The 23628-nt window shown below is 43.2% G+C and overlaps 1 protein-coding gene across 1 annotated transcript; it reads left to right on the top strand.

The window, feature by feature from the left end:
* Positions 1-644: 644 nt before the first annotated feature.
* On the top strand, positions 645-21276 carry RRP1B (ribosomal RNA processing 1B). The gene is made up of 16 exons (XM_035116323.2): positions 645-927; positions 1331-1413; positions 2020-2077; positions 3658-3743; positions 4287-4348; positions 4748-4877; positions 5491-5555; positions 6060-6223; positions 6699-6790; positions 8085-8182; positions 8367-8386; positions 9326-9451; positions 11318-12039; positions 12768-12902; positions 13621-13687; positions 16070-21276. The coding sequence occupies exons 1-16, from the start codon at positions 792-794 to the stop codon at positions 16261-16263; spliced, it is 2238 nt and encodes a 745-aa protein (XP_034972214.1). The 5' UTR covers positions 645-791; the 3' UTR covers positions 16264-21276.
* Positions 21277-23628: the final 2352 nt, after the last annotated feature.

Below are 23628 nucleotides of genomic sequence, written 5' to 3'. Positions count from 1 at the left end.
GAAGCCGAGGGGGGTCTTGTCGTCTGCGCAGCTCAGGGCCTCCATGCACACTGTCCAGGCTTGCTCCCCGGGGAGGTCACTTCGGTGCTGCTAACGTAGCGGTTTGACTTCACCCCGGAAGCATACTCCAGATTGTCTCGAAACAGACGGATGCCAGCATTGCAGTTGATTCGAGTGTGGCGTTGTTGCACCTGTCACGTCACCCTTACTTGCTCGCCTTGAACTAAAACGCCCTCAATCTTTTCGCAAAGGTAAAGCCATGACCTCGGTGGGAATAAGGCTGCAATCCTACACCTGCTTGGTCTCTAGTTCTCACCTGAGGCAACCCCTCATCAAACTCAACGGAGGTTACTTCTGTGTATAGAAGTGCTGTTACCTGGGAGTAGGTCCAATAGCATGCTTTTTTGATATGGGATTTTTTTTTCCCCTGTTTCTTGACCGTGTATTTTTAATTTGCTCGTATTCTCGTTCGCAACTTGCGTATAAAGAGGAGGGCATGTTAAACGCCCTATTTGACTGTGTAGGGTAGCACTCGGCGCCACTCGCTTCTCTTAACCCTTCCGGAAAAGCTGCCTCGAGCACCACGCGCCGCCGGGCCCTCTCCGCTAAGCCCCGCCTCTTTCTCTCCAGCGGCCGAATTGGCGGGCTCGCGGCGTTCTGCGCCTGTGGGTCTACGACGGAGCAGCGGCTGTGACGTCATCCGCAGGCGTCCGGGAGGCTGCCCGGGCTCGGCCCACGTAGGGCGGCGCGTTACCTTTCTCTATCCGGCGAGGAGGGCTGCTGGGGGTGTCATGGCTCCCGCCGCCGCCGCGCAGCCTCCGGAGGTTCAGTTCGCACAGAGGCTGGCCGCCAACGAGAAGCGAGTTCGGGACCGGGCGCTGAAGAAGCTGCGCGGCTACCTCGCTCTCCGGACTCGGAGACCGGCGAGTAAGAGCGGGGAAGGGGTGCGGGGGAAGCACGTGGCGTTGGTGGGGAAGAGCAGCCGGGCGCCCCGTGTTGCTTGAGCGGCGGAGAGGGCAGCGCGTGGGGCTACTCGCCGAGGCAGAAGAGCAGCCGCCCGAAGCAGCGACAGGACTGAGGAGGGAAAGGCGGGCGTGGGGGCACATGGGCGACAGGACGCGAGGTGCTTGCTCTGCTTCTCAGGTACCGTGTGAACTACTGAGGGTCAGTGTGATAAGCGAGTGTGGAGTCAAGGTACGGTTGAAGGGGAGGCGCCGCTCTTCATGGGCAAACGGGCTCCCGTTATCTCTAGGGGTAGGGGCTTTTGTAGGACAGGCTGGGGAAACTTGCCTCTTTTTCTCTAATACGCAGTTTACTTCTGTTGCTCCAGGTAGCTTTAGCCAGGAAGAATGGCTGAAAATATGGAAAGGGCTGTTTTACTGCATGTGGATGCAGGATAAACCCCTGCTTCAGGTATGTACAATCTGTGTAAGGATGTATTGCCTATGAATGGAGCAGTTGTCTGTGGACCTTGCCTGCTCCACCCTCGGGAGCACAGCATGGTTGGAGGGGGCACTGTGCCCCTTCCTCATCATGCACTGGCATTGCTTATGCTTTTATTCCTGTATTTTTCTCCTCTAGCATGTTATAGTATATGGGGGTAAGAAAATACCCAATGTTCAGTTGGAATTTGGAGGTGATTTTTTTGCCCCCAAAACATGAAAGACAATTGTACAGGGTGAGGAGTGTGGTTAGTAAATAGTAAGTGGTATAATTTGGAGACATGTTTGCTACTGTACAGGTAGCACAGAAGACTATGTTGTAGGTCTGTTTCTGACCAAATTCTGCATTGAAATGTCCTCCCTGCTTGGGGTAAGGAGGTTATTTGTCTACTATTTCAGACCAACTGTGATAATATATTTTGACCTTATTGGTAAAATTCTCAAATAGTCTTTTCTTTGTTTGGGGGAGTTTAGAGAACAGTTTCAGTGTGTGGGAGTGTGGGGGTAGTTTCTGAAAAGGAAAAATTGAATCTACTCTTGGAACACTGTATACTAAAAAAAATCCTTTTATTTTTAGGAGGAGTTATCGAACAATATAGCACAACTTACCCATGTAATAGAGAATATAGATGCTTGTAAGTTATTTTTTACTTTTATTATATGTTCAGGGGTTTCCAGCCAAGTTTGTTTGTTCTGCTTATTAGCATATAAAAAAGAAGAATTAGGAGTATTTTATAGACTGATATCCTGAAGCATTGTGTCTTCATTTTCTAAGAAAACCACATTAATAGCCCATGATATATATATATTTTGAGGGCAGTGTTTGGGCAGCCACTGTTTGCTCTATTGGTCACAAGGTGAAATTCTTACGCATCATCAAGACTCTTGTAGAACTCATCAGTGCGGGCAGCTATACTTAACCATAGAATTCAGCTGAAACATGTAGAATGCTAAGTCAGACATTCTCTCCATCTGTACCGAGCAGTTTTGAGAAGCAACTGGAATAACATGTGAATAGGGCCTGTGTATGTTTTTGTTGGGAGAATAAAATGTCATATCCCTCTGGATAAATCTTGGAAGATTAGGCCTTGGGAAGTGGTTTGGATTTGATGACTTTCAGATCCTTGCCAACCCCTTCAGGTTTTTTGCTACAGCAGCACACTGATGGCTTTGTGCTTCCTTCACTTATTGAGAACAGAGAGATAATTAACTACCATTGTTCACACTTGGAGTTGTCTTAATTGTCCGTCACATGTGAACATAGCTAGAATCCTGCTGGCACATCTAGTCCAGCATCCTGCTCTCACAGCGGCCAGCCAGATACCTCTGGGAAGCCTACAACTACTAGGGCCTGAGTGCAGAAGTGCTCTCCCCACCTATGAATCCCAGGAACTCATATTCAGCACCATTATGCCTCTTAAAACTAGAGGCAGCATAACCAGCCATCACAGCTAGGGGCCATTTGTAGCCTTAACTTTCATGAATTGATTAAAACCTCTTTTCAAGCCATTTGAGTTGGTGGTTGTCATTACATCTTGAGAAAACAGTTCTACAGTAGCTACTATTTATTTGTTTAATAATCATTTTCTATATACATATTAAGGTGACGTAAAGAATGCAATAAAAACAGTTTAAAACAATACCGAAAATAGTGGATAAAAATAAATGCAAAATAGCCACCAGTGACAGATACCTATTCACCCTGCTGGGAAAGTGTCATAACGAAGATGTCTTCATTTGTTTCTGGAAAGTGCAAATAGTGGGCACCTGTCATATTGCTACAGGAATGCTGTTCCACAAAACACACTAAAAGCCTGCATTACTGTGGAGCAAGCTTCTGAAATCTTTGAAACTTGTAGGAAAATCTCTTCTGCAGACTGCAATGACCAACTTGGGTAGATAGAGGATAAAACCATCTGTCAAGTACACATTGTGTGAAGAAGTACTATCTTTTGTCTCTGCTGAATCTTCTAACATTCCACTTCATTGGGTGGTCTCACTTTTTGTATTATGAGAGAGAGAAACTATCCACTTTTATCACATTGCACATAACTTTTTACACCTCTTATGCATTCCCCACCTTACCCATCTTTCTTTTAAACTGCAAGCTTCAGCTTTGTATTTTTTCCCTACATTTGAAAGGTGTAGTGAAAATGTTTTGAACTAACACAGCTTGTACAAAACTTTAAAGTTGCCTCTATTTATTTCACTGCAGGGCATTTGTTCGTTCAGACTTTCTGGCAGACTATGAACCGTGAGTGGAATGGAATAGACAACCTGCGCTTAGATAAATTTTACATGGTAAAAGCTGTTTCTTCTGCTGTCTTTTAAAAGGGCATAATCAGTGGTGTGGGGTGAAAAATCTTCCACTTTTTGGATTGCACTGTTTCATAAAATTAGGTAGTAGCATAATGAATGAACACAACACAAGTAAAATTCAGCAATGGGACTAGATAGAGAACTCTTCAAACCTAAAGTTAAAATCCACGTTTTTAAACCAGAGTGGGGAGATGTGAACGTGTCATGTTTAATCTTTACTGTTGTGTGCTGGGGGATTTTGGTGTTATGGAGAAACCTTGAATGAGTTCTGCAGTCCCACCATACTTCCGTAATCCTTTTAACATCAAAAGAAGACTTTAAATTTCTGTATATGAAGTTACTTACTTTAAAAAACAGGAAAATTGGCTATAATCCTATAAGTGCTGATTTTTGGGTAAAGCCAAATCGAAACAGTAGGTCTTGTAGACATGTAATAAGGTTGCATGGATGGTTAAGATGTTTGTCAACAAAGTGATGATTTCCTATCAATTGAAACATGATGGGATGCATCTTTTTCTAACCTAGTTGATGCGCATGGTGCTGAGACAGTCCTTAGAAGTACTGAAAAGAAATGGATGGAACGAAAGGTAGGTGGCGCCTCTGGGGAGTGTATGTGTGTGTGTGTGTGAGAGAGAGAGAGAGAGAGAGAGAGAGAGAGAAACTGCTCCTGCTCGCTCTAAATCTATTGATGAGTTACCAATAAATTTTCTTTCACAATCCCTGATAAGCATTATAGAACCATAGAATTGTGGAGTTGGAAGGGACCCTGAGGATCATCTAGTCCAGCCCCTGCAATGCAGGAATATGTAGCTGTCCCATATGTGGATCAAACCTGTAACCTGGGCATTATCGGCACCAAGCTGTAACCAGCTGAGCTATCCAGGCTGACATACAGTCAACTCTTTTGGAACTGATGGAATGTCATATGACGTTTCACAGATGAATGGACCATGCTTTATTTTCTCCCCGCCTCGCTTTTCATCCAGTTTTACAGAGCCATTTCTGAACCTGCTAATGAAGGAGGTAATTCACCCAGACAGCAAGGCTCCTGTTGGGATAAAATTGCATTTTATTGACATCTATCTGGAAGAATTGGCTAAAGTTGGTGCTAAAGAGGTAGGAAACAAAACATCTCTGTGTATTGCTGTGCAATCTAGCAAGTCTTCTCCCTAAAATATATGCTTAAAACAAGTGCTGTTAATGTCTTCGCCTAGGAAGGATTCTAAAGTCAAGTTTACTCTATTTGCTTAGGTTGGGCACACTAACTGATTGTTGTTGTAGCACTATATAAACATATAAAATCAGATAAAATTTAATTTTTTGTTAATGCTAATAAAAGCAAATCCTCACCATGGAGCAACTTGTGAATTGCAGATCTGCTCAACTTTTTAGGTTACCTAAAATGTAAAATGTCTTGCTTAAATACAGTGGAAATCACTAGATTTTTTATAATGCTTCCCATCTGACATTTAGAAATAAAATATATTTTCTCCTTGTATTTCTATTGTTGTAGGCCAGCCTGTGTTAGTATCTTTTGGCAAGAGAGAGCTTATCTTTTATGATATATTTACCTCAACTGTAAAATGCTTCTTTTCCCCTGAGTCCTAGCTCTTTTCAAGTAACCTCAGGAATATTTAGATGGGGAAATTTCCCATCTCTTTGAGTAGAATTGGAATAGATGGGCCAGGCTGATGTTGAACTAACCATGTATTATTTTATTTTTTTGCAGCTCACCGCAGACCAGAATCTCAAATTTATAGAACCATTCTGCAAAATCGTTGCCAAAACCAAGGAGTATGTTGTATAGCTATGTTTTGCTACTTGTATTGAATCTGTAGTTAAAGGGTTGTCTTGGGGGAGGGTTCTTCTTAAATAGTAGATAACGTCTGGATAGACTCGCAGAGCATAATTAAAACGGAAGAAGCGAGATAGTGAAATGTTCAGTTTGTGAAGCAAAGCTTTCTTTTGTATGCCTTGAAATGGAAGTGTGTAGCTATGGGAACTGCATGAGTTTCTTTTGTACTGATGATAAAAAAGCTAGTTCCTGATCCTCGGGCGCTACTATGGTGATATTGAAGAAAATCCTGGGCGAATCCAAAGACAGCAGCTTCTGATTCACAATGTATGTGATTGACTTATTGGTAGTTCTTTCATTAATTCTTTGCAAATGGCATACAGTTTTTGCAATTTTTTTCATGGGTTAGTTTTTGATAGGCTGGAAAGACGGTCTATAAATTGGAGTGCTTTCGTGATGCTTCCTTTTTTTCCCCTTCTTCCCCCCCCCCTTTAATGGTTCAGTCATCTTTTGCTGCAAGTCATAATCCGTGGCATCTTTGAAACCATTGTTGATCAGTCCCCGTTTGCTATAGAAGATTTAATGAAAGAACTGAACGCGGGGAGTGATAATGACTTATCGGAAGACGATGAAAGTAATGAAGGCGAGAATGAGCGAGTCATCAAAGGTAAGGGCCTGGCCACAGTAATAACTGTAACTTCTAGAATAGATTCCTGTCATGTCTTCTGCTTTGAAAACTTCAATTCAGAATGCATCCATCTGCTTACTAGTGAAAGTGAGCTCATGGGGCATGTGACACCTGTGGGAGCGGTCTTTCCTAGCCCCACCTAGAGATACCAGGGATTGAACCTAGACCTCTATGTGTGCAAAGCTTAGTACTGTACTCTGTCTCCTTTTCAAATTCTCCCACCTTTCTGGCCGCTGTTTTAACATGGCACATGTTGTGTCCCAACCCTGAGGGTAAATTGAGACATTGTGTGTGTGTGTGCTGTCCTTAAGGTGCTGGTGTGCAACATTAAACATATAACAGCTTGCATAAAGCATCTCTCCTTTATGTTGATGGCAGCTTCATTGACCTTGGTGAAGGCTGTTATGGATTTCACATTTGGTGCTCTGTTAAATGTGTTGCTTTTATCCTGCAGACACAGACTTGCCAAGCAAACATTCCCTAGATTCAGAGGCACCAGACAACCTTTTAGAAGATGCAGATGATAACATTGGGCCTGTTCTCCAGGTAGGTATTATCTTTGACAATATACCGGTACTAATTTCTGTAGGGTCTGAGCACTAGGGATTGCCTTGTTAAATCTGATAAAGTTTGATGGCTGCTCTCTTATAAATGACTAGCTGGCCCTGCCACGCGTTGCTGTGGCGTTGTGTGTGAAATTAGGAAGAAAGGAATAAGATAGTTGATGTTTGAAAGTCTGGTCTGTCTTTATGTATTTTGCCGTCTGTTCCTTTTATGTCCACTTGAGGGCGGTATATTTTGCTTTTTTTAAAGAGAAAAACACATTTTTAGGTGTGTTAGGGTGGGATCTTAACAATCTAAGGTTCTGCAAACACTCTCGTATTGGCAAGGAACGCTGTGTCCAAATTTGAGCGGAATCGGTCAAGCGGTTTCCAAGAAAAGTGGACTATAACAAACATGGCCCTTCTACATTTTTATATATAGAGAGAAAAGCTCTCACAAACAGTACAGTAATACCTCGGGTTACGAACGCGATCCATTCCGGATCGCAGTTCGTAACCCGAATAGTTCGTAAACCGAACGCGATGGGCGCCACCATTTTGCGCATGCGCAGATTGCGCGATCGCGCGCGCGCTGCTTCTGCGCATGCGCGCGCAGCGAAAACACTTCCAGGTTTGCGCAGTTCGTAACCCGAACTGTTCGCAAACCGAGGTGGTCGTAACCCGAGGTACGACTGTATTCAACTAGCCTAATGAATTTTTTTCTTTGAAAATTGGTAGAAGACCATTTTTATTGTCTTGCTTGATTTAAACATAGATCAAATTGCCGGTTCTCGAAGTGCAAGACCTGGAACACAAGTGAATGTTGTGCAGTTTTGTGAGTGTTGGACCCACAAGATTTCCTGAAGTGTGGTTCCTATTGGGATTTATGAAAGTGAGGCCTGGCTGCTGTAGAATCAGTAACCAAAGGCCTGAGGATGCGAAGGAGCATGGCTGAGAGAATGAGTGTACTTGGACTGGTGGGGAAGAAGCACAGAGAGTTGAGCTGGACTGAGATACTCCATTGGGCAGGCATAAGCAAACTTGGCCCTCCAGATGTTTTGGGACTACAACTCCCATCATCCCTAGCTAACAGGACCCAGTGGTCAGGGATGATTGGAATTGTAGTCTCAAAACATCTGGAGGGCCGAGTTTGCCCTATGCCTTCCATTGGGGTTTTCCAATTTGGAGTAAGTACAAAATTAGTAAATTAGTGGCACAGTGTCTAAGTGGTTCTGGGCTAAATGATTGAATGCAGTTGATCTGTGTTGCTGTAATGCCTTCCTCTTTTATGTTTACAGTTTGATTATAAAACTGTTGGCGACACACTGTTTGAATTGGCCAGCAGAAAAAACACGCCTGCTTTTAACAGAAAGTGCCTGTACAAAGTGGTGAAAAAGTAAGTTCCTATGTAATAAATGCTCTTTCTGATTGTGCTGACTTACCTGATTATCCTCTTTCCTTTCACTTTCTGGAGTTCCAACACCCCTGCCCTTTTACCTCTTGCTTCCTCATAGTGCCTGTCAGCTCTTCATTTTTGGGTGTAACTGAGGCAACATAATTCCTTTCCACTTAATTTTCAGGTTCCAAAACCTTGCAGAAGGTGAGGCTTCAAGAACATCATCTACTGTTTCGTTTCCATGAAGAATTGTACAGTAGCAGAGGAAAGAAAATGCAGTCATGTTAAATTTGCAGCAGATTCCTTATGTGCACCTGAAAGGGCTTCTTTGGGTGACATTTATATCGCCTCTTATAAAATTGTTGGAAGGGATCATGAGGGTCATCTGGTCCAACCTCCATCATAACCTACTGGAAAATCGGTTGTATCTTAACATTAGTCCCGCTTGGAGCTGACCCATTGAAATAAATGGACGGGACTAACTTTGGTCTGTTTATCTTAATGAGTAGAACTTAGCTGGATACAACTGTGTCCAGTATCTGACACTCTAAAGCAGGGGTAGGGGGACCTGTGGCCCTCCAAGTGTTGGACATCAACTCTCATCCTCCTTGGGATGATGGGAGCTGGAGACCACACATGCCCCATCCCTGCCCTTAAAGAAGCATAGACAGCCTGCAGCCTCATAACCACATGCGGCTCTCTGCTCAATTGCAAGTGGGTGGTAATTAAGGGAGGAATTGATTGGGATGTATGTGGAAGGAGCTGACTTAAAGGAAGAGGGTGGCAGAAAGAGAGAGGGAAGGGGTGCCCACCCAGTCTTTGCTTCAGCCCTGCCCATTACCATCATGTAGCCACTGATAGATAAGCCCCACAGGTTGCCCGTTCCTGCTTTTGGGAAGGTGTGATAAGGTCTTGCCCTTCTCTTTGAATGAACAGATTGTTCTGCTTGGCATTTAAGATAATGGAGAAAGATACACACCAGAACAGCTGTCACCAGTCTGGCTCCCTCCAGATGCTGGCCACCAAGTTGGTGGTGGCTGGACTAAAGTATAGGTAGAGAAAAGAGAGTGTTGTATGGGTGAAGGACCTCTGAGCCACTATTTGCTTGGGGGCAACTCTCACTCCAGTGTTCTCTCACTTCAGGGACCTTTCCACAGGATGACTTCCCTGAAGATGTTTCTACAGATGAAGATGACGATACCTTCAGCAGGAGGAAGTGGAAAAGGAAATCTGGCAAACCCTTGGATAAATCACAACCAGAAAAAGAAGGTGAGGTTGCTACCAGTATGCAATATCCTAACTTAGCCTGCAATCCTATACACACTTTGCTGGGAGGGTAAACCCTATGGAACTCAGAAGGACTTCCATGTAGAATCATAGAATGGTAGAGTTGGAAGGGACTCCAAAGGGTATCTAGTCCAACGCCCTGCAATGCTGGAATCCCAAAACGTGGTCTCCCATCCAATTTGAAAGGATTCTGGACCCTGCTTAGCTAGCAATAAAACTCTGCTAGCAGTTTTATTGTTGTGCCACTGGGAGGAAAACACCTGGAGATGAACCCAGGGCCTTGTTGTAGGATTGCATTTTTAAGCGTCTTTTCTTTAAGTAACTGACCAACTCTAACTGAACTTCACTATGATAATAAATTTTCTCTGCTGGAAATTAGAAATAGCTGTTGCTGTTGGAGTATTAGCCGGAAGGGAGTGGAAGCTTTGCAGTGGCCTCGAGTTTCATTTATATATTTAAAAGCATTTATATATTCCTGGCGAGTAAAAATCCTAAAGCAGTTTACAGCATTCAGAAATATATTGAAATCGTATCTTAGAAAAGGCAGATGTCACAGATAATAATCAAAAATACAGGATGACGACAGAAGACTTGGCAAGTCTTGATTGTATTACAAAATCAAGCACTCTCAATAGGATTTCTGCATGCTATGCTCGCAGTGTTGAATCAATAGGCTGGTCAGCCTTTTCTCTCCAGTCTCTGGACATTTTGAAATGGGACTGAGCCAAATTCTCCTGACACTTGTATTTTGTATTTTTCATCTCTTTATTTGTAACTTTTGTCTTCTCCTTAGATATATGTGTATATATTTTTGTGTGCATATTGTTTTGATTGCTGTAAAGTCTCTTTGTTCAATTAAACTGAAAGTAAATGAACAGAGGGTGGCTGGAACTAATGTTAATTGCCAGGGAAAGCCTGAACATTTAGGCCTTTCTGCATGAATGTAACCTTGTTTAGACATACTCCCCTAACACAATTTAAAGCAGCCATATGTTGAGGAGATTGGGTCCATATACCCAGCATTGCGCCTTTTCAGGTCCTGTTCCTGCCAACCTTCCACACATTGAGGCACAGAAGATTTGAAGCAATCAACATTCTAAATCACGCAGGAAGTCTACATACATAGAGCTGACTCCTTAATTCACACACACATCCATCCATCCGTCCCGCATACACACAGATGGTAATGAAGACATAGGAACAGAGCTGGTGAGCGTGGTTCTGATCTCCCCCTCAATGTGATCCAAATCCCGGGGTGGGGGCGTATCTGAACAGGGCTTATTAAAATATCTAACACGAAAATCAATGACAATACAGTGGTACCTCGGTTTTCGAACGTAATCCATTCCGGAAGTCCGTTCAAGTTCTGAAACATTCGAAAACTGAAAGCGGAAGCCTCAATAAGGAAGCCATGTTTCCTGTTCGACTTCCAAGGTACGTTAGAAAACCGAGGCATTTACATCCGGGTTTTCGGCGTTCGAGTTCCAAACGTTTGACTACGGAGGCATTCGAAAACCCGAGGTGGTACTGTAGTTGTTCTCATCAGCTCTGTTAACATCAAATACTGTACAATAATAGTATAGCAGCTGCCCTGTTGTGGACAGATCAATGGCTCATCGTCTTTCACATTCTGTTTTCCAACAGTGACTAGAGCAGTACCTCTGGGACACGCAGAAGCTGGGTCTAATAGTAGTATCCATTCCTCGATTACTAATCACTCGCCCCAGGAGTTGGGGCCACCCACTCCTCCTTCAGGTGTAGATCCCCCTTCCCAGGAAGAGAGGTAGGAGGCTGCTGCTCGACAGCCTCTTCTTTGAATTTAAAAGCTTATTTATTTTGTCTTTACAGTTTGTGCTAGAAACATAAAAAATGGTATTGAGGAAGAGGAGGAGAGCCCAGGGCCACAGAAGAAGAAAAAGAAGCGAAAGAGGAAGTCCAGCCAGATGGTTGACTTTGGTGTAGCTGCTGAATGTAATGAGAAGGCACTGGTCCCTGAGGAAGGATCCAAAGAGCCAAACCAGGGCAGTGAATCATTAAATAGTAAGAAAAGACCAAAGAAGTCTTTCAGCATGGAGGTCAGTGAAATGGATTCTTCAGCCGCACCCACTGTAGGTATCAGTGGTGATTCTGTGCTGGAGACCTTGACTTGTTTGGTAAACAGCATAAGGAAACAGCCAAAGAAGAAAAATGGCCGCCTGCAGAAAGTCCCTATAGAATTCACCCATCAAAATGGACAGGCTCATATAAGTACCGAGGAAGATCCCAGCCACTGTGCTGCAGTAGCCTGTGGTAGCAAAGCAATTAAGAAGAAACGGAAAGCAGAGACTGGCATGATATCTGGGAGCAGTTTTTCTGAAGAGGCTGTTGAGCAGCCCAAAAAGGAAAACTTGGCAGAATCTGGATGCACAGTGCTCCGAAAAGTTAAATTGAGGAGAAAACAAAATTTGGTCAGGATTAGGGGTTCCAAGCAGAAAATGATCGGCTTGAAAAAGAAAAAGAAAAACAAGGAAGTCCTAAGTTCCATGGAAGAAGCTGTAACTGAAGTTGAAAACAAAAAGAGCAAAAGCAGTGTAAGTAGGTCTGTCCTGCAAATTACAATGTGTGGTTCCACCTCAGCTTGGGGAGCAGGTTGCTGAGGAAGCTTTGACAGTTTAAGATTAGACAAGCAAAGGCCTCGCTACCTGTATTTGCATGAGATTATTTAAATTCTATACTTCTGGTCTGATTGCTGTTGGCTAGTTTAATGAATTTTCTCGTACTGATGTGGACATCCTCTTGTCTTTCCAAATGAAGTCATGCGTGGCTTGTCTAATGTTTTTGGTTTTAAAGGTTGGGGAAAATATGTGATCTAGCTGTACAAAAAAGAGCGGAAGTCATGGACATTTTGCAATGTATATAGACTATGTTGTATGCCCATGGTTTGCCAACAAGGTTCCTGTGAGCACCAGTGGACCTAGTGCCTCCTGCGTTGCCTGCAAAAGGCCCCTTATAAATATCCCCTCAAGAATCCACAGTGCATGAGAAACTGTTTGCTCTGGCTGAGCCTTTTTTATATATATTCAGCACATCCCCATTTAATACAATAGTGGGTGGGGAGATGGAGCAGGGACTGAGCCACTGCTGCTTACCGGGAAGGAGAGGAGAAGCAGTGGGCTCAGCTGGGTGCAGGTGCATCAGCAGGAGCTAGTCCAGAACTCCTGCCGGACCATTTCCACCAAGCCCCTGGTGCTGTTCAGCATCCTATTACTGCGTCCAGACTCTGCTAATTGGTTTTAGCTGCTCTTTTCTCTCCCTGCAGGAAACAGGTGGCGCTGCTGTGCTGCTAAGGAACAAGAAGGCAAAGACAGGGAATGATTTTGTGAAATTTGAAAAGACAACTCTACCAAAACCAGTGTTCTTTAGAAAAGCTAAAGCCAGCATTTCCCCCATGCAGGTATAGTGACAGAGGTGCTATAATTTGCAACTAAAGCAGGGGTGGGAAGCCCATTTCAGCCCAAGGGCCACATTCCCTTCAGGGCAACCTTTCAGGAACCACATGCCAGAGGTGTGGAGAGCGGTTGTGTGAGGAAAGGCTCCCTTTGTTCTTCCTTGCATGAAAACATTGGAGGCTTGCATGCCATGGTTGCTATCTCCTAACAAACTTTAGGCATAGAATTTTCAGAATTTCTCATCTCTGTGAGCCAAACTGCATGTGACCACATTAATTGTGTATTTGTATTTGAGGAGTATATTTTTAATATTTTTTTAGGCACATAGCATCAGCTTACAGTGAGGGGTGATAATTATTGGGATCCTATACTGCAATTGCAGTTAGGGAAAAATATCCCACTGGCACTAATGGGAGCTTTTTCCCAAAGCCTATTGGTCACACCTAGATGTCTGCAAAGTATATTCAGTAGGAATTGTATTTATATATTAAAATGTTTTCCTGTACAAAACACACCAGACCTTAAGTAAATATTTAATACTGCACAAAACTGCAAATATTTCAGTCTTTCAGAAAATGTAAACTACCGATGATGATGATGAACAACTGTGTTTTTGGGAAGCACCTCAGATAGTAGAGAGACACAAAAAGTGGTTTAATAAAGGGAAGAGTTTAACTGGTCCCGAAAAACAACTTTATCTGCCATTTTAATCTCTCTTTGTAGTTAAGCAAGCTGCAATCTTCCATCTCCAAAAAGGTCACCTTTGGACTGAGTAAAAACATGACTGCTGGTGAGTTCAAAATGACTGCAAACCTTGTTGCTTCTCTGAAAACAGGCAGGTAAAACAGTGGAAGGTTTGATGCAGTTTTAAATAGCAGTTGCTAAATGTTGTCTGTGCATGTAATTGTGGTAAGAATTTACTTCTACACCAGCTGTTTATTGCCCAGGTGAGGGAACACCTTTTAAATAAAACACAGAACCAAGAGGAAAATGGCATGCATGGCTCCATTTTGAGATAAACTTCCCCACATTTACCTTGGCTGCCTCAAGCCATTTGGCCTCAACTATCACACTTTAACCCAGTTACCTTAGCCACCAGGCCTTCAGTAGTGGCTATAGACATTCCAATCCCATATCTTATTTCCCTATCCCCAAAACATCTGGAGGAGCTTTAAGGAGATGCTGGATTTACATCCTACTGTTAACTCAAAACAGACATAGCAAAACATACTGGCTGGCTCGTCACTTTTAGGGTTAGATAAGATTACATGATTATAGCTTAACAAGCATGAGGGTTGCAAAATGCAGGCACACAGAAATCGTTGACTGATGCATTATATCCAAAGGTTAACCGATTTTGCCATGTGTAAAACATCTGCCTGGCAAGCAAAAAGCAAAAGGTTTCACCAATCAGTGTGTGGGAGGGATTCAAATGAACACCGCAAGTTGAGGTATGCCATAGCCTACCTGCAACCAGCAAGAAGGCTCTTCTCTTTCATTTTAACTTATCTTGTATCCACTATAGCAGGGGTCCCCAAACTACGGCCCCCGGGCCGGATGCGGCCCAATCGGCCTTCCAATCCGGCCCGCGACGACCCCCGCCGCCCGCTGCCGCCGCCCGCTCTCACGGCGCGCGGCGCAGCGGCGATCATAAAAAATGGCCAAAAAATCGCCGAAAATCCTTTGTGCGCATGCGTATGGGCCTCTCCTGACCCGGAAGAGGTCATTTCTGGTGCACTTCCGGGTCAGGGGAGGCCCATACGCATGCGCACAAGCGATTTTCGGTGATTTTTTTCCCGCACGGGCGCGTGTGCGCATGCGCACGGGCGCGCACTCCCCCGCCCTCCGGCCCGCTGCGCGCGCACTCCCCTGCCCTCCGGCCCACCGCGCGGTCGGCGCGGCGGGCACCGGCCCGCCGCACGGTAAGTCTGGGGACCCCTGCACTATAGGTTCGACAAAGAGAAGGGTCTCTCCACCAGCCCTTAGGGCATAAGTAAGCTAGTACAGTCGTACCTTGGCTCCCGAACAGTGCAAACCCAGAAGTGAGTGTTCCGGTTCGCTCCGTGGCTTCCAATTGGCTGCAGGAGCTTCCTGCAGCCAACCAGAAGCCACACTTTGGTTTCCGAACGTTTTGGAAGTCGAGCAGACTTCTGGAACGGATTCTGTTTTACTACCAAGGTACGACTGTACAATTGTCAAACATGTTTATGGAAGAAGAGGGAAGAAGCTGCTGTCTGTGACACCACTAAGTTGGGAACAAACCTCTCATTAGATTCACCACCATCTGGGCTGAAAATGAGATTTTTGCCCCCCATATGAACTCTGTCCTGAGCACATCAATAGCTAATAGTCATTAATGGCTAAATATTCCCTGCGTATCAGAAACACCATGCCTCTGAACAGTAGTTGCTGCGGAACATGATTAAGAGAATGGTATTCTTGGTTTTATGTCCTGTTGTGAGCATCCCATAGACCAGGGGTCCCCAGACTACGGCCCGGAGGCTGGATGAGGCCCAATTAGCCTGCCAATCCGGCCCGCGACGACCCCTGCCGCCGCCCGCTCTTACGGCGCGCAGCGCGGCAGCGCTCTTCCGGGTTGGGAAAAAAGTGCCGAAAATCCTTTGTGCGCATGCGTATGGGCCTCTCCCGACCCGGAAGAAGTCATTTCTGGTGCACTTCCGGGTCGGGGGAGGCGCATGCGCACAACGGATTTTCGGCGCTTTTCCCACCCTGGAAGCGTGCCGCCGCGCCAGTAAGCGCCCGTGCGCATGCGCACGGGCGCGCACTCCCCCGCCCGCCGGCCCGCACAGGCGCGTGCTCCCCCGCCCTCCGGCCCGCCGCGCGATTGGCGCGGTGGGAACCGGCCCAAACGCCGGTAAGTCTGGGGACCCCTGCCATAGACCTCTTGTTTTGCCATTGTGGGAAACAAGATGTTGGACCAGACAGACCTTTAGGTCAGGCCCAGTTGACACATGTGGTCTGGTGTACCGAAGCGGACAGGCTCTTTGGTATTAAGTATAGAATATTTTCAGTCTGCAGTCTGCCATTTGTTCCCCCAGAATCTCTCTGGATTCCTTCTGTGCACAAACAGCTCTAGCAACCATCAAAATGTTTGCACATAACAATATGATACAATACTCAAGTTTTTGCTTTTTAATCTTTCCTTTGGCAGAATTTAAGACGACAGACAAAAGTATCCTAGTCACCCCAGAGGGAGCCTCCCGGGTGGCTTTCAATCCTGAGCAAAAACCATCTCACGGGGTGCTGAAGTCCCCTGCCAGCTCTTCTGAAGAAGCAACACCTCAAATGAAGAAATCCCTTTTAATGCCAACTAAGAAAAGACCAACTGCTATGGACTTCTTCTAAGCCGATAAGGAGAGGAGTAGTTTTTGTACAGAACAGTCCTGTATAACCAGTTGCTTCTGGAGGTATTTTGGGAATCTTACTTTTCAGGTTAATGGGATAGTATACATAAGGTTCTGATTGTGTGACCCTTGATGCTGTCAACTGTAATAAGCACCTGTTTGGCTGTATATTGAGACGGCTTTGTGTATGCTGTTAACAAAAGAATGGTAATGGCACATGACCTTAAGATTCCAATTATGGAGGCCCATCTTTTATTTTATTTTTGAAATAACCCTATCACATTGTGAATGAATGTGTACAGATTTGTTCTGAACTGTTGTTGCTTGCACTCTTTTAATCATTGGTTGTTGGCTTGTTGTTTTTCCCAGTGAAGAGGTTTTGGGCATTTATTGGCTTAATTCCATGGAAGCTAAGAAGTACACAACCCCTCACATATGCTTCCTGTTCTGCTTTCCCTTCTTTCCCTTTCAAGCCATTTTCTCTTATCTTCCTACCAAAGGGTATGGATTAGAAATGGAATATCTGTGTTGAGGTGAACTACTTCTGTGGAACAACCACTAGGACCTCAGTTGGGTAGCCCGCTGCCAACACACATCTCATTATTGATTGTAGCCCAAGTATTCCAGTTGACACACATTTCCTAAGCACTTGAAATAGCATTGTGGGCTACTTCAGATTTGCTTCTCCTTTTTGTGAAAGAAGGTATGGTGTGTGTTTGTGTGTGTTTAGTAAATTTTTGCATTTTTGTAATGTTCTTATCCCTGGGCCTTTGGATAAACACTAGGTCTTAATTATTATCCTCCCTTCATTAAAAGGAGCTAGATTAGGATGGCCTTTATTTATATCTGAGAGCCTTAATGCCTTTTGACACAGGGTATAGATGGTTTGGATAGTAAGGTGGTTTTGAAAGCAATGCCATATTTTTAATCTGCAGTGTAAGTTTTAATGATCTTCTTACAGTATGCTAACATGATGGTGCAATTACTATCTCTCCACAGTGCTAATAAAGTTTCAAGCTAATAATATTCTTACTGACTGTTTCACATGTCCTGTGTGTTGTGCTGTGTTACTGTCCCCGTCTGTGGCTTGTGGTGTTGTTCTGAGCGTGCTTGGTGGTTGTTTTATCTCCTTGCAGTTTTAAATACTGTGATGTGACTTGGTTAAGACAGACATGCTTGAGTTTTGGAGATGTCTTGTATCTTGTGTTGTATATGGTCGGTCGATTAGCAGACTATAACGGAAGGCATACATCTTAAATAGAAGTATTACGGTAATATTGGTTCTTTAAATGGAGTTTAATATAAAAAAGAAACAAATGTGGGGCACTGTGTTGGAAAACTACTTGTTGTGATAAGATAGTGGGGAAGTGGAACCAAAATAAGCCATATTCCACAAGAATATGGACAGCAGTAGTTGTATGTTCATTCTTACTACAGGTAGGTTGGTCTGATGTAGTCGAAACAAAATTAAAAAAAATTCCTTCCAGTAGCACCTTAGAGACCATCTAAGTTTGTCATTGGTATGAGCTTTCATGTGCATGCACAGTTCTTCAGATACACTGAAACAGAAGTCACCAGACCCTTATATGTAGTGAGAGGGTGGGGAGGGGTATTACTCAGAAGGGTGATGGGAATGGGTGGTTGGCATCAGCTAATAGGAATTTTTTTTATTTTGTTCATTCTTACGTTGGAGATGTTATTATAATTCTCCAGCTAGAAAGATGGAACTGTAAAGAGATTGGAGAGAAGAGTTTCTTTAGTGCTCTGAGCCTCAGGGCTTTGTAGTTGCCCTAACAGTCAAAAGATGGTTTTGTTACCAAGGCTGTTGCAGGACAGGGTCAGTATCATTCAGAAGTAGTAGTGAGGGCCTAAGCAAGGCTTCACCATTGATACTTGCCCAAGGGCTCTCTTTATGCTCCCCACCCCAGACTGGTATTGCAAGCAGCACTAGACAACAGGGTCTAGCCACCATTTAAATTCCCCACAATGCCCCTGATATAGCATTAGTTCAAGGCATTGTGGGAGATTTAAAATGGTGGCTAGACCGTGCTGCTGCTAGTAAAGCCTGTCAGGGACCACAGGTAGAGATGTAGGCTCACTAGAGTTTACCAGGAGCCCCCTCGTTCATGAGGCTGGCCCTGACAAGACCATCAACACATCTTGATGAATGTTAAGGTAATGTGAGTATTGTTGGGACTTTCGGAAAGATGGATATTTTAATTTAATAGTTGATTTCTGGGTGGGGGGTGGCTTGTAAACATGCATGTGTAGTATACACTTTCCTGTTCTTCCATGTTTCCTGAAAATTTCATCCCAAGATGTTAATTTCAATGAATGATACAATATGTGATGTTTTAATTTAAAACTACATTATCTAAACACAGGGTGAAAATAAAAAATGATGTCCTGTTGTCGTTAAGACTACAAAATCCCAGCTTTCAAACCAGGAATCTCAGCTTTCAAACCAGTTTGTCTGTTCATGGGTGCATTCTAAAAATGTTTAGGATTACTATCAGTTATAACTAGTTCTGTTAAAAAGCAGAATTTGCAAATATCTTATTTTTAAAATAATATTCACTCGGTTTTGTAATTAAACTGGCTTAAATGAAGCAGTTTAAAAAAGGTTTGTGTTTAAAGCTTTGTATATAAAATATTTTAGGAATAAAAACAGTTTTTATCAAGCTTTTGTGAGTTGAACGGCATCATCCTTTGATCTTTTTTGTTCCCTCCAGTTATAGGAGCAATTTTTATTTTTCCATTATGCAGCATATATATCTCAATAACTCCAGATCCATCAAAATGTGCCACTTAAACTTGGCTTTGAAAGAGCACTGTTGCATTTTCTTTACATTATTTGTTGCAGGGAGCCCTATTTATTCAATCATTAAATTTATATGCCCTGCCTTCTTCAAAGGAGTCTTTATGCATGTAGTATAGTCAGTGATTGCGTCTAGATCCTATTGCCAAAACACACATGGCCTTCGTTATATTCTATGGGGCTAGGATACTATACAATAAAAGACAATCCTTTACATGACTGCTAAGTGGTATTGAATGATGTTACAGGGGTGGGGCAGGAAGATTAAATTTAGAAACGTGGGAATGCAGGGTGTGCTGAATATATATCCTCACCAAACCATATTGACCTTCAGTCTGTAACCTTCAAAATGGCCCCTTGTATCCATTACTGAAATGTCATAAATCTGCAATGCCAGACAAAATTGTGTCTCCCTTGGCTATTCAAGGCTTCACTGTGCTAACAGCTGGAGAAAGTGATTCCCATCCCAGTATAAAATGTGCCCATATAAAGGCAGCCAAGACAACAACAACAAAAATAATAAGCAATTTCGAAAGCTGAGAATGCCTGACACAGGTTGTTTCCTAACTGAGGTCTTCCCTGTCTGTAGGCATAAAGGCACATTTTAAGAGCCAGAAAATTCTGTTGTTATTTTTTTTGAATTTTTTTAATATATATGGACAGCGGACTGATTAAATACAAGCTGGAACATCCCAAATCAAGATAACAGCTTTCAGTAGTTTATAGAGATTGTCTTTGGCAGCCTTCACCATTCTGGTGCCTTCCAGATGTTTTGCACTACAATTACCTTCAGCCCAGCCAGCATAGTTAAGGTTGATGGGAGCTGTAGTCCAGCACATCTTGAGGATCTGTTTGGGAAGGCTGACCTATGGTTTATTTGCCTTGTTTTCATAAATGAGTGGTCCTTTAAGGCCAGAAACAGTAACATACAAGTCACGAGCTCTTTTTAAAATACTAAAAAGTCCCAACTTTCATTTCGGAAACTAGTTTCTAGGTACCAGTACGTGTTTCTCATATTATAAGACACGTCTTATATTTATTTTTTCCTCAAAAAAACACACTATGGCTTATTTTCAAGGGATGTCTTATTTTTTTCCTCCTCCTCCTGCTGCGGCCGGCATTGCTGCTGCGCCTATCACTATGCCTTATTTTCAGGGTATGGCTTATATTCCTTGAATGCTTAAAATCCTGCTATGGCTTATTTTATGGGTATGTCTTAAAATATGAGAAACAGGGTAGTTTGTTGACAGAACAAAGTTTGAAAATATGGTAGCAAATCTTATCAAAATTTCATAATAAGGTGAGAAAAATGCTGTGTTTTTCCATTTAAATGTAATTAAGCACCCAAGTCTGTGAAATCAAGTGTCGTCGTCGTCTCGCCTGAAGTTTTCTATTTAAATTTTCAGTAAGTATATTATAAAATAAGCCCAGCAAATCCACCCCAATAGTTTGGCACATGCAGTATTATTTGGGATTGTGTCTAAATTATGTTTATGGCATGCAAACTACAAATCAACTCATGAGACTTGAGTTAGCCATGTCTTTTGAGACTTTTTGAGATCAAAACCGAATGTTAACATTTTAGGATTTAAATAGGAAAAAATGCATAGCTAAACATACCAACTCAAACATACAAGGTGGTGGGGAAAATATACTGGTAAGTACCGTATATATATATGCCATCTTAGAATATGTGAAACTTAAGAATGATCTGCTTATGTATACAGGTGAACAAACGGCCAAGATGTATTCAATGCAAGTTTTGGAGGGAAATTATCTGTGAACCTGGGAGATATCCTCACAGCATAGCTGCCAAGTTTTCCCTTTTCTCGCGAGGAAGCCTATTCAGCATAAGAGAAAATCCCTTTAAAAAAGGGATAACTTGGCAGCTATGCCTCACAGGTGAAGGACATCCTTGATTTAAGAATGCTCTGTGAGCATAGACTGTCCCTGATTTTTAATGCTGTTCTTTGCTCCCCTCTTTCCATGTACCCGGTATTACATGAGCCAAAAGAAAAGCAAATGCAGGAAGCCATATTTCGGTGCTTAGCAAAATGGTGAACTGCATATCAGCTTTGTCGGGTGGGTGTGTAATGGTTATCCATTCAATAAAAGGGCATTTTCCCTCACTGTAGCAAAAGAACAAAAAAAAAAACATAATTATTGTCACCCAGGTAACACTACTGAAGATGAATACAGACATAGTTAATCCATTTACCTCACAAAGGTTGCAGCTCTATCTCAAACACAGATCTGTTGTGTCTGGATCACAGCAGCAGTCTTGAGTTTTCCGCTGTGTGCGTGATTTTCAGAGAACTGTGACTCTTGCCAAGCAGATATCCCTCAGCAGTGAGGACTGAGGGAAGCGGCTTGTGACTGCCAGACGACAGCATGTGACGCAAGAAAGCACACATAGAAAGCAAGCTGCTGAAACAGACTGTTTGTCCTAGGAGGGTTTCTCTTGATGCTTGCAAAAGCTTTGTGCTTGGATCACCATCTTCATCAAATACCAGTAAATATATTTGTTGGGGCATTTTTATTTTAATTGCCACTTCCTACTTGGAGTGTGTATTGGATTCAGACAAATCTCAGAACAAGAACAAAAGCAGGCCATTTGGGACAGATACAAGTCTTATCTGAGCCAAAGCAGAATTTCCAAAAACACCAATTCAGAGTCTGAACTGAATCGTGTTGATGCCCACCGTCTCCTATAGTGTATTTGAACTTCATATAGCAACAGTCTCCCCTTTTCTCAACTGGACCCCCAATCTTTTCCCATAAGAGGAAGATCAGAGATGACAAACCTATTGCCTTCCAGGTATTGCTGAAGCTACAGCTCCCACCATACTTGACCATTGACCATGGTCCCCCATCACTAGAGCCCCCACCCCTCAGAATGCCATTGGCAATGTTAGCTGAGGTGGCACAGAGTCGGAGTTAAATGACTTCTGGATGGCTATATGTTACTCAACTCCTGCTTTTAGCTTTTACTTGTGAAGATAACTTTAGCGAGTTCAAAATGTTGAGATAGAAGAGCTTTTGGTCATTAATTGCCCTGCAATGAAAGTGCTTTAAAGTTCCTTGTGCCAAAATAGTAGCAAAAGTAAAGTCTCTTTAATCTCCTGTTTCATCCAGCTCCTCTGGAATCTAAATTTTAATTATTCAGAGCTTGTCATTCTGTTTTTGAAATAGGTCTTCAAAGCTATTAATTTGTATTTAAAATACGATTCTAATGTGTCTCTATTTTGGGCCTCAAATAAGCGGCGAGTTTGCACTGAATCTGTTGAGAGATCAATGACTCAGGACTTTGCAGTATGTGGCTGTGAAAGCTATAATTACATACAATTTTCTTGATGTATCTACATTATGTGATTCCTTCCCTCCTACATTGGTCTTGGGGAACCTCAGTCAATCCATGAAGCCTTTTCACTGCACAGCAATCACTACCACAATCCACTGTTGTTCAATAATAACTCACTACATAGCTTTTAAAATTTAAAAAAAATGTAAGCGCTGCTAGTCAACTATCCAGCTTCTATTTAAAACAATGAGAAATGGCATTGATTTTAGTCCTCTTTAGCAAAAAACAACAACCCAGCAGATTAAAATATTGTGTCAGATTATTCAAACTGACCATAATAATTTCCATCACAGGGTAGACAAAGGTATCCCCCACACCTTTTTCACTGGCAGTTCATGGCAATATCACCTAATTCAGTTCTGGCTGAACAGAGGATTCCATTTCTTACTGAGGATGACTAGGGATGCCCAACTAATGTGCTAATATGCAGCCTTTGCTGGTACAGTTTGCATAACTTGGTCATGGTTGTGAGGCAAGGTAAGGTGCTTAGCTTCAGCTTGTTGGGGAACTCCAGTATGACAGCCACAGTGTGGTGGTAGTGGGATGCACATCAATAACAAGACATCTAATGACATTATCAACAGTGGGAGAAAAATGGGAAGTGGGATAGTTGTACCAGGCTTGATTATGTCCACTTGAAAAGTAGTGGAATGCTTTTAAAGAAGCAGAATGGCATCCCATCCTACTTCAAGCACTCTTTCTCTGTTTCTCCTCTCTTTATATATTTTGATTTCTCTAATAATAATAATAATAATAATAGCACTGCAGCTAGTAAAGGTAAAGGGACCCCTGACCATTAGGCCCAGTCGTGACCGACTCTGGGGTTGCGGCGCTCATCTTGCTTTATTGGCCAAGGGAGCCGGCGTACAGCTTCCAGGTCATGTGGCCAGCATGACAAAGCCGCTTCTGGCGAACCAGAGCAGCACACGGAAACGCCGTTTACCTTCCCGCTGGAGCGGTACCTATTTATCTACTTTCACTTTGATGTGCTTTCGAACTGCTAGGTTGGCAGGAGCAGGGACCGAGCAACGGGAGCTCACCCCGTTGTGGGGATTCGAACCGCCGACCTTCTGATAGGCAAGCCCTAGGCTCTGTGGTTTAACCCACAGCACCACCCGTGTCCCAGCTAGTATAATTAATCAAATGATTTCATGCAAAGTTGCACCTCTTTGTTGACTCAAGCAAAT

The sequence above is a fragment of the Zootoca vivipara genome, chromosome 4 (genome assembly GCF_963506605.1).
Source record: "Zootoca vivipara chromosome 4, rZooViv1.1, whole genome shotgun sequence".
Classification (NCBI taxonomy): Eukaryota; Metazoa; Chordata; class Lepidosauria; order Squamata; family Lacertidae; genus Zootoca; species Zootoca vivipara.
This window is presented reverse-complemented; position numbering and strand designations above follow the sequence as displayed.